The sequence below is a fragment of the Python bivittatus genome, unplaced genomic scaffold, assembly GCF_059951505.1.
Source record: "Python bivittatus isolate LINGU-HERP-01145 unplaced genomic scaffold, Pbiv_v1 ctg000120_np1212, whole genome shotgun sequence".
NCBI classification, from domain to species: Eukaryota; Metazoa; Chordata; class Lepidosauria; order Squamata; family Pythonidae; genus Python; species Python bivittatus.
In genome coordinates this window covers 8,056,620-8,068,714 of record NW_028277037.1, presented here as the reverse complement: position 1 = coordinate 8,068,714, position 12,095 = coordinate 8,056,620, and the positions used below count along the sequence as shown (strand labels likewise).

At 39.3% G+C, this 12,095-nt stretch overlaps 1 protein-coding gene across 1 annotated transcript in view; it reads left to right on the top strand.

The window, feature by feature from the left end:
* RELN (reelin) overlaps nucleotides 1–11,893 on the top strand; it is a 320,681-nt gene extending 308,788 nt beyond the window's left edge. The window contains exons 63-64 of the mRNA XM_088134961.1: nucleotides 153–251; nucleotides 10,817–11,893. Of these exons, the coding sequence (XP_087991087.1) occupies nucleotides 153–251; nucleotides 10,817–10,913 (196 nt within the window). The 3' untranslated portion in view covers nucleotides 10,914–11,893. The remainder of the gene's footprint in view (nucleotides 1–152; nucleotides 252–10,816) is intronic.
* Nucleotides 11,894–12,095: the final 202 nt, after the last annotated feature.

Below are 12,095 nucleotides of genomic sequence, written 5' to 3'. Positions count from 1 at the left end.
TTCTGCAACATGATCTCGTCAATGCGTGTTGGGCCTCAGCACCCATTCTGGCAAGGGATTATGAGAACTGAAGTCCAAAATCTCTGAAGGGTATCAGGAAGCTGAGATGAAGATTCTTTTCTGTTCTCTTACTGTGTCATCTCTCATTTTAGGGAAGCACGAATGAAGGGGGTGTTACTTCGCTGGTGGCAGTCCCGCCACAGTGGCACAGGCCACGATCAATGGGCTCTGGACCACGTAGAAGTCGTTCAGTGAGTATAAAGCATGCCCTCATATGACCGCCAGCCCCATATTGGAAAGTTCTGATTTTCTTTCATCAGGATGGAAAATTTCAACTGAATAATGATCAATTCCTATTTAAATGTGGGGTTTGAAAATATTTAATCTGCAAAGCAGAGTGCACTGTCTATTGTGAAATGAAGGAGGGGAAGATAGGGGCTTTTTGAAGTACAAGGGGAAGTATACATTAGGGCATTAAGCATCAACACTGTAAAGGGAAGTTCAGCAATATAAACCTGATTTCCATCCTTTGCAACAAAATACAAGATTGTTAGTTTGTGTTGCTCTTAGGTAGAGTAATATTGCTATTGACTTTGCCAAGTAATTCCTTATTCAATTTTTAAAGTAACAGAATACTGTTGAGAAGTAAGGTTAATTATATATTAGGTTCTGTGGCAGAGAACATTATATTCTTTCCCCCAACAGTTTTACCAAGTAAAAGTGTTTTTGTCTGTTAATTTTTCCCCCACACTAAAATGATCTCATGGTAGAATAACCACTTTATATGTATTACATCACAGGAAGACGATTCACTTTTTCTCTAACAGTTTCCTGAAATTCTAGTGTCATGCTGGCCTGGGAGTCATCGCTACGGTGGTTGGCTGACAGAGATGTGCTTACCCAGTAGATAGGTTCCAATGTTACTTGGAAGAATCTGCCTGATAAAATTGGAGTGTTAAGATAACCTCTGAAAATGTTGATTAACTATGAAACTATCAGTTTCTTGGTTCACATTTAAATTAGGGCTGGAAGAACAAATTGATACTGAGCTTCAGTTAGACTATTATTTTCCTTTGCAGCTATTGGTTTTTAACAACATTAGCTGTGGAAAGTGCCATTGGTTCAGAGGCTGTCCATGGTCTAATTATCATGATTAGTCCTGCGTTCTTTGCAGCTATGCCCAAGTAGACCAAGAAGATGTAATTACAGATAACTTTATTTGGCTTAGGATTGTTGGCTAAGACCTAAATCTCTTGCTCCATTCTCCTCCTTGCTTAGCCTCCCACCCAAAAATGAGGGGCAGGACCCTCTCAAATTCCATATAGTGGAACACTGGAGATTGCAGTCAGCTTAACTGAAATTACCTTGTACAAGTTCTGGTTTACACAAGGGGCCTCAGACTGACTGTTGCCAACTGTCCCTTGTCCTAATGTTCTCCGTCCCTACATCCCATGCCATTCTAGGTGGTTACCTGATTGTTGGGAGGAGCCCCTGAATGGGTGGGGGGGAGGCTCACCCAAATCAAGCCATTGGGTTTAAGTTGATGTTAAGGAAAGTTTGCTTTGTGCATTAGCTGACAAAAATCTCATCACCACAGATACATCTTCAGGCACTAATATTTAAATGAAGCCACTATTGATCTGTTCCAAAGGAAGCCATTCAATTCACTGTCAAGAAGCCTCTATTGACAGCCCTAATTTAAATAAGTGAAGATGACAAGAGCAACTCAAGATTCCTTCATTTCTACTTGATGCTGCTGTATTTTGCACTGAAAGGCACCAGCTTGCATGGCATCCATGCATACCCAAATGATAGCCTTTATCCAATATTAAGTAATTATTCACGCTTAGCTGCCCTGCCTGGTTTGTTTTTTTAAATACACTCCTTGCTGAGCTTGGCCTCCATCACATCAACTTCTAAGTTTAACCTAACACGGGAATAGGCCTTATTACTGATTAGCCTTGTGCCTTTTATGCAGGTTAAGGCAGAAAATAATGTTCTCATCGCATAAATTCATAGTTCTTGAGCATTTGTTTTTTCTGTTAGAAACACGTTAGGGTGTTATGATTTAGGCAAGATGTACAAAGACAAAAAATAATGAAAGAAAATGAGGGAGAAATTGAATTTTTACACCCAAGTTCAACATGCAACTCTGCCAAAGTATATTTTGTCTATATTCTGTTTTCCTGCTAAAGAGCCCCTTAGAGTGGGTTACAAATAAAAATATCATAAAACAGATTTAAATTATTCAGTTGCTCTCTCTCTCTCTTTCTCTCTCTCTGTATGTATATTTGTATGTGTGTGTATGTATGTATGTGTGTGTGTGTGTGTATGTATGTGTGTGTATATATATGTGTGTATGTGTGTGTGTATGTATGTGTGTGTGTGTGTATATATATATATATATATATATATATATATATATCAGTTGCTCTATATCTCTATCTATCTATAAAATGTTATTTGATTTATACAGTTTCCCATCTAGCCAAAGCAACACTGGGCAGCGAACAAGTTTCAGAGTTTAAGACAATATAAATAACTGTAGAAAAACACATCACTCTATCTATCTCTCTATCTCTCTATCATCTCAGCCAAATAGGCACCATCCAGTTGCAAGAGGGAAAGCACTAAAATTGGCAAAAATATTGAAAAAAAGGAAGAAAAAATCCAAAACAGCAACTTCACTGGCCATAGAATGCTGACTGACTACTGAGGGAGAAAACTAAAAACTGGGTGATGGGAGAAGTCGAAAGAAGTACCTGGATATATGATAAATGTATATATAAATACAGTGCATTCGGAAAGTATTCAGACCTTCACTTTTTTTCAATTTTGTTATGTTGCAGCCTGATACTACGATCGTTCAAATTCATTTTTTTTCTCATTAATCTACACTCAGTACCCCATAATGTCAAAGTGAAAACAGAATTTTAGAAATGTCTGTAAATTTATTAAAAAGAAAAAACTGAAATATCACATTGGCATAAGTATTCAGACTCTTTACTCAGTACTTTGTTGAAGCACCTTTGGCAGTAATTACTGCCTCGGGTCTTTTTTGGTATGACGTGACAAGCTTTGCGCACCTGGATTGGGGGACTTTCTGCCATTCTTCTTTGCAAATCCTCTCAAGTTCAATCACGTTGGATGGGACTGTCGGTGGACAGCCATTTTCAGGTCTCTCCAGAGATGTTCAATAGGGTTCAAGTCAGGGCTCTGGCTGGGCCACTCTAGGACATTCACAGAGTTGTCCCTAAGCCATTCCTGTGTTGGCTTGGCTGTGTGCTTAAGATTGTTGTCATGCTGGAAGGTGAACCTTCGGCCCAATCTGAGGTCCCGAGCGGGGGGGAAGGTTTTCATTGAGGATATCTCTGTCCTTTGCTCCATTCAGCTTTTCCTCAACCCTGACCAGTCTCCCAGTCCCTGCTGCTGAAAAACACCCCCACAGCATGATGCTGCCACCACCGTGCTTCACTGTTGGGATGGTATTGGGCAGCTGATGAGCGGTGCCTGGTTTCCTCCAGACATAACGTTTAGAATTGAGGCTGAACAGTTCGATCTTGGTTTCATCAGACCAGAGAATCTTGTTCCTCGCAGTCTGTCCTTCAGGTGCTTTTTTGCAAACTCCAAGCGGGCTTTCATGTGTTTTGCACTGAGGAAAGGCTTCCGTCTAGCCACTCTGCCATAAAGCCCAGATCGGTGGAGGGCTGCAGTGATGGTTGTCCTTCTGGAACTTTGTCCCATCTCCACACAGGATCTCTGGAGCTCAGTCAGAGTGACCATCAGTATCAGATTGTAGTATCAGGCTGCAACATAACAAAATTGAAAAAAGTGAAGGGGATCTGAATACTTTCCAAATGCACTGTATATACATTTTAAAGCATTGTGAGAGTCAACTAATTCTGTGACGCATTTCCTGGTTCAAGGAGAAAAGGGTTGGTTAAAGGAGTTGTGGACAGGTGCTGCCTTTGTGTCCCTTTTAGCGTAGCTAGGATTTGTCACAAATTAAAGGCAACCAAAAATTATAGTCCTTTCCTGAAACAGATAAGCAGGTAGCCGGGCACAAATTCTGAAACAAAAACTTTCCTCCCGTTGCAAGAAGTACAAAGGGCAGTAGGTGCCTTGAAATTTACCTTGAAACTCAAACTTTGAATAGTACAGGGTGTCCTAGTGCAGTTTTAAGTTTTAACAACTTCAGAAGTATAAATGCTACAGACTTAGAAAAAGTAATGTTAGAAAAATTGATGACTTAAATGTTTTAAATAGTGATACATTTCCTGTTAAAATTCAACATAACCACAGTTTTGTGCTATTCATCGCTCTACTTGATTTTCAAACTTTGAAAAACTTTCATCAGCTCAGTGACAGAAAGGATTGCATTTGTAACCCTAGCCTATCCCGGTTTCCTTGATTTTTTTTTATCCAGCTATTAATTAAATTTCTGTGGGGACCTTCCATCTTATAATGGAAAGCAAATTTTCTCCTTACTGCTGTTGTGGACTTGAGTTCCTCCAGCTAGAGAATGCAGTTGACTTTTTCTTTGATGCTTGCCATCTTCAACTGGGGTCATGAATTAAAAAAAAAAAAATTATAATATTCCAAATTCACAAAACTGAGTAAGTACAAAAGAACTTTAAATAATTAAACTTTCAGATAGTGTTTTTGTCAAGTGCAGCATTTATACTTCCGAAGTTATTAAAGCTTAAAATTGCACTAAGAGTTTGGGATAAAAGCAACTGTGCAGTGGTGTCCAGAGGTTATTAGACCTCTAATTCAACATGGGTTGACTTAAAAGATTGGCCTATAGCATCCTGATATTTTATCTGTGGCCTTTATCCCAATAGAGCCAGTTGGCAGAGAAGGAACAGCATATACCAGCCTTAGAATGCAATTCACTATTGTAATTTTGCAGCGTAGGTTATATTCCAGATTTGGATTGTAGGGCCTTGATGAGTAGGAGAAAATTATTTCAGCAAATCTGTAAGGTGGTTCACTATTGATTCTGTCAGTCAGAAACAAGGCTGAGGTTTATTTGGATTCCAGCTAACAATCCTCGCTGTTCTTTTGTCTCTTGGACAAGTTCCCAGACTCATTTAGAAATGGAAAAAAGAGAACAAAAAGAGTGGGGGATATAAAGTAAGACATAAATTAGAGTGGTTGGTGCCAACCTTTTTTTATAACTTCTCAGCCACAGGCTCAGGTAATGCAATCAATATACTTGTTCTTTTGAATTTTTCACATTCACACTAGCAGAATATGAAAACAGGGCAGATTGTCAACAGGGCTGTGTAGCCATAGAACATCAAAGAAACAATTATATATAAATATTATCTACTGTTTAGACTTCCTGGAAATGGGCTTGGAATGTGAACTAGATCTAGACCCTTTAGATCTTTGGGCCCCTGTAAAACACACCTCCACCTTCGACTGGTCCTCAGCTGAAGCAACTGTGTTTCTTTGCTTTCAAGGAAAAAAATAACCTTTATTATTGAAAGGTTAAAAATTACCTTGTGCAAAATATCAAGCAAAAGAGATGGTTAATACATTGCTACTTGCTATGAATCTTTACATGCATCTGTTACACCAACATTTCTTGCTTAACAAATAAGTATCAATCTTGAATTCTTATAGATGAATTTTGGGCTAAAGAATTAGAATTGAGACCTGTTTCTTAGAAGGAAGATAGATCGGATTGATCGATCAGTAATATCCTCCAGCTCCTGTAATAGATTTTGGAAAGCTGGTTGGAACCAACATTGTATTTAGTTATATTTAAGTAGGTTTGATGGCTAATAGTTGAATTAATTTTGTTAAAATAAAATTATAGAGGCTCCCAAGAAATTTGTTCCATTAATTTTACTTTAATGGACTGCATTTTTGACTGCAGAATAGTTTTTTGGAAAGTCCTCTTTAGGGACATACTAGGCATTTTTTTAACGTTATAAAGACATGCTCAGCATGTCCACCCAGGGTACCAGGGGTGGGTACCAAACCAGTCAGCCTGATGAAAGCAGCATCCTGCCATTGCAATGCAAGCCCCGCCCCTCTTGTACATGCATTGTGACATCACCCGCAAGTCTCAAAGAGGTGGAGCTTGGAGCAGAATGGCGAGGCCCTGCTTTCATCACTTTGATTGAAGTAACTGGAACCTGCAAGACATCTATAGACATACCTCCTTTTTTCTAGATTATTTCTTCTCTCTGTGTGTGTATTTATTCTGTAGGAATAGTTTACAATTGAAATGATACTTCCTGTGCATGTCAGTTCTTCCCTGATCAAAGCCCACAGCCTGCCTGCTTATAGAAGATGCCAGCACTCTTTTCTGATCTCCTGAAGAACTATTTCACTATAAGTGTGAACATTTACGTCTTAATATAAGTATATTAAGACATAAAGATATTAATAGAAAGCTGAGGTTCAATCTCCCATTCCTAACTGTAATTGTAATTGCACCTAAATATTAATTGCACACAAACTTGAGAAGAGCCTCCAAAGTATTTTTATATTATTTATCATGAAACTGAATGCTGGAATCACAATATTTTGAGTAAGTGAGAGGCATGCAGTTAATCTTCAGATACACGTTGTCACCATGCTTTTCATGATTAAGATTGTTTCATCTTTTGGCACAAGAATTTTAAAGGTTGGGGGATTGCAAAAATTTTGGGGGGTCTTTCTTGAAATATTTTAATAGTAATAAAGTGCCTTCATTTAAACACCTATCTTCTTTTGCTTCACCTCTTTAGTCCATAATCATGTTTATATATACACAAAATAATATTTCTACTTTAGCCTAGAAAAGAAAATGTTAGAGTTTTGCAGCATTGTGCTAACTTGCCTATTATTTATGCCAACTTTTGGTGTTATATTGTAAGTTGTACTTCTAGAACTTTTCATAGTGATAAAAATATTTGAATGATTAAAAATATATAGATATACTTTCTTTTAATCAGAAAGTAATTTGTTCAATTTTTATTTTCAAAAGAGATGAAAAATCCTATATTGCCTCTAAACCTCATCAGGCTTTTATGACTAATCACAGTGCTGCATGCATTGAAATACATTTTCTAATTTGTGTTGTATTTCATTATTTGCTGTCATTGGTTTTACACTAGAGTAAGGTAAGTAATTTCATTACTGCAATATCAGTGCAGCCATGTCTTTGCAATTATCAGTTCATTCACTTCACTAATACTGATATTGTCGTTTGAAGCTGAAATCAATCAGCTTCCGCTGCCTCTTCAAACATGGGACTTTGAGAACCTTACCGAAGGGTATCATGGTGCTGAGTTGCTTGAGGCTTTTGATTGGAATTTTGCAATATGTACTAAGACTGTTGGGTTGAATCTGTCCCATGTGTAAATGCTTATAGAAATTCAGAAGGAAAACAGAAAGCACAGATGGGAATCAAATTAAGAGAGCAATAAGAAGTCAATTGCATCACATAAATGATTTTGAAACTGTCTGTTGTACATCACTTTCTGACCAATCTCCTCTGGGCTGGGAAGCTAACCAGAGTCGGGCCTAGAAGACCACCAGGGGAATTCTAGGGTTGTGGGTTAGAACCAAAAGAACATTCCAGAAGAAGGCATTGGCGCACCAATTCCACACTATTTCCAAAAAGACTCCATGGACACCATCAGGCTCAATGTGAGGGTGCTGTAATGGTTTTTTTACATGTTGCCCACATAAAGAACACTCTAAATCTAGTGTGGTATATTTAAATCCAGGCTGGATTGTATCCAGTCTTACAGATGCCCATTTCAAGTAATGATAGGGGACAAGATTTTTGTGGAGGAAATTTTTGCCACTTTTCTCAAAAGCCTGAGCTTGGCCCCATCATATTACTGGTATAAAGAGATGGGGATCAGCGTAGACACGTGCAGTTCTTGCACACAGAGGCCTATCACTCCCTCTTTTGCCATGGACTCCTGTTCTTCAAGCACAGAGGATGATCGAGCTGCACCCACAGTTGTCCCACGCAGAGCCCCCAAAGTGACACATTTATTGCTTTGGCTTCCCTACACTTTTCCTGAAGGAGGAGAGGCAGGGATTGCAGAAGGAGCATCTACAAGCATCTTTGGCCAAACAGAAGCTTTAAGGAAGGTGCTCCAACTCAGAGGCTGGAGGTGCTAATTCCTCCTCCGTGGATTTAGTTGGGGGTGGAGTGATGCTGTATTTCTGGTAATACCACCTGCCTTGCCCTTCGTTAGACCTCCAAGAGTTGTGGGCTCACAGGTCCCTGTGATGGAATGGAATTATGAAGGCCAGGCTCAGGGAGATAAGCGTGTTCTTAGTTCACCGGAGGAGCGTGGGAAGATCAAGAGGATGAGACTGGCACCTCCCTGAGGAATTCACGGTGTTGTGGCTGGCTGGCTTGGAAGCTAGGCTTCAGTCTGGGGAGATTTTCTGTCTAGAGGTTGTAGCTAATAAACACAGTAGAACTGGATTTGTATTGTCTCTTGGAGTTCTTTGGGCTAAACCTGACATCAAAGAAAATCTCCCCAGACTGAAACCTAGCTCCCAAGCCAGCCAGTCCGGTGATAAATGCCTAGTTGGCATGAGGTAGTAAGCCTGTATCTGGATTGTACCACTCTATATTATAGATGGGTTTCAGTAATTTAATGCTTTTCTGTATTGGGCAAGTCCTGGAACAAGTACAGAGGAGCCCTAACATCAATAGAAAATTCATAGGTTAGAGAATATTCTGTTTTCAACATTTGGAAGGTCTTTTGGTCATGTGAATGCTCATTTCTAGGAGGAAATGGTACATCCCAGACCTACTTCTCAATTTTTCAAAGAGGCCCTTTTGTCAAAGAAGCAAGAAGCATCTTGTTTTGGTCTTTGGCACAATGTTTACATTCTGCGTATGTCTAGTGCCTTATTGCTTAGAAGGTGGATCATCTTCAGCTCAGTGGTGTCTTGAAGAGATTTGCTAGGCAGCTACTCAGCCTAATTCAGTGATGAGAATCAAGAAACAACACCTAAACTTTCCCTCCTGTAGTCTCTGCTGCAAATGCAGCATGGCCAAAAGGTAGCATCAACTTCTGTAGCCCTGTCCTTTCTTCCTCTCTCTTCATTTTGAACCCAACTCAAATCCCTTGTCATCACTTTGCCCATCATGTCCCAAACATCTTTCCCAAAATGCAGCTATGTTAATGCCAGATGAAGCTCATTGAACCCATTTTGAAATAATGCATTTTTTTTTCTTCACACGTGGGCTATTTAACCTTGGCCATGTTTCCATGAAAAGATCACCTGATCAGATCAGATCAGTTGGGAAGAGCAGATGCCCCCAATCCTTAGCCAGGTTGTATTTATTGAATGCAACCTGTGAGCCACACCATCTAGGAGATAGCCAATAGCTTATCCTGAGATTGGGGAGATTAGATAAAGGCCTATCAAAATAATGGAATTAATCCTGATCCTCTCTTTGGTCTCCTGGTTTGCACATTTTGCTTGTCCAATGGAGATAATTCAAGCTGCTGAGGAGAGGCTGGTTCTAATAAATATATGTTGCTTTTCAATTTACCAATACTCCTCATATTCTCTGATGAACTGGGTAAAAAAGATGTCTGAAAGGGGCAGCCTTTGGATGAAGGGTCTCTGAAGACACCCTGTGGGATCTGTCAGTGGAGAACAAGTTACTCTACAGTAGGGGAGGAATAGGTCTTAATCTGATCCCAGAATGACTCTCCTTTATTCTCTGCTAAGGAGTGAGTGAATGCCATTTTCTGTTGCAGCATAAAATAAAAGAGTGCATTGTATACCACTGGGTATAAGGGTGAAATCTGATTACTTAACATGATAACTGCCACGTGAGGGTAGGTTTTACCTACACTTTGGCGAGATCACAGAATTCAGCCTTTCCATTTATAGAATTATTGGCCACTCAGAAGCACTCAGAAGCAGTGCTGGGCTACCATCTAGAGGATAAAGGGATGCATAGCCACACCAAGGAATTAACTTTTAAAAACATCTCGCTACCGTTCTTTTAGCAAGTACTCATCGTTGATTTTATAGCGACTCAAGCCATCCCCAGGCAACCAAATGAATAAACTGAGATTTACAAAACTGGATCCATGTGGATAACGTAAAAGTGCTTCAGTCATTGTAGCCATAGCTAACTGATTGTAGAATTTATCTACTTAAGTCAGCTGCAAACATCAGCTACTGTATACCACAAGGCTGCAGTGCTGCAATTAATCAATTTGTGTTGCTCAGGAATCAAAGAAAGGTTATAGCATAAAAGTAAGCGGCTTTCTGTTTGGCATTATTCTTTGCCCATTATATATTTAGCACTCTAGTGTGTTTTGCGTTCCCAATATTTCATTCTCTTTTTAGTAACTCGATTTACCCCCTTAGTATGTTTCAACCCAGGAATATATATGTATATATGGATTTGCAATCATTAGATCTAAGATCAGACAGTGTATAATTGATGAAAGGCTCTTGCTCTGTTTCTGAAATGAATTGCGATGAAATCACAGCAAGGGTTAACGATCATGCAGCCTATTTAAATTTCAAGGAATTAGCTAAGGAATTAACCTTAGCACAAAGAACTTAAGGGATAGGACTCAAGGCAGGCCAGTGGGTCCTGCTCTGTACAATTTGAAATATTTGATAGTGGGTACACCCAATACATGGGTAAATAAATAATAAAAAGAATGGGAGGATTGTATATGAATGTAACTGACCACTTAAGGCGATGTTCGTGTGGGTAGAGCAGTGCGGTCTTCACATTTTGTATTTGAACTCCAACTCGTAGATGAAAGCAAGTGACGTTGTCCTCTTCCGTCCTCTTTCCACTGAACAGCACTCGCAAACAAAATTACATGATGAATTTTTCACGGCAACATGGGCTCAGGCATTTCTACAACAGAAGACGAAGGTCACTTAGGCGATTCCCGTGAAGAACAAGACATTCCTTTCCGTTCCTTTCCTTTCCTTTCCTTTCCCAACCTGTGACGTGTCGCTTTTCATTCTCCTCAATCGAGCACCGCCATTTGGTTTCTGAGGACTTTTTTCCCCCTCCTCGAGGTATATTTTGAAAGCCTCCATCAAGACAGAAAGTTACACCCTGTTTTTCGCACTGTGATCTCATGGGAAGTGACTTATTTTCTCATAGGTAAATGTTTTGAATGTTGTTGTGTCTGTGAAAAATTGTGATCTGTTGTAATACCCGTTACAGTGGCAGTATTGGAAGTAAGCAACTGTTTTTAACAGGGGGAGAAAATGAACATGTAAGCACAAAAGACTTAATATTTTATGTCAGAAACTACAATATTAAGTACAATTAAGTATTTAAATGCACTGTATTTTGGCTCTGTATCATATTTTATATGATTAAGTTATTCTTGTCCTCTTTGTATCCTCTTCTGCGACTTGACACAATGGCACTGCATTAGCGTTATAACCCTTTGCAGATGACATCTGCGCTACTTAAAGTTCAAGCTATACATAAAGCAAACACACACCTAACCCAAAAGGTAATTTCAAAAGTCATTGTACAAGACCATGAAGTCCTTCATTCTTTCTCCTTGTCTTCCTGTTAATCATTGTTTTGTGGGCAAGAAATGCTTTGGGTAACCCACCTCCAAACAGAAATTCCTATTTCCTTGTTGAAAAGTACAACCATTCTCTGTGGATAATTTACTTACAGTAGCTGCCATTTGCTCTCTGTAGTAATGGAGTGATTTGTAAACAGTGAACGTTTGTTCTTCGTGTTTCTTTGTGGTTTCTTTCTTTTGGGGGGTCGTTCTGTATCTTGGATACTGTTGTGCCTCCACCAGCAACACAATTATGACCCTACAACCCGTAACTGTCTGTAAACTTTCAACTCTACAATGAACCAACTAAAATTCAATGCTTCAATAAAGATGTCAACAAATTATTTATGTGGCATTCTTTCCCACCCCCCACAATTTTAACCAAGAGGAGGAGCTGCATCTCCTTCTGAGAAAAATCAGCTATATGCCGATGAGGAAATTTGCATTAGGCAAAGAAGGGAAAAGCTGACCTTCCACAAAATATTGTATTAGCAAGATCCGGTGGCTGAAGACATCAGATTGCCCCGGGTGTGATACTTTTCCCCA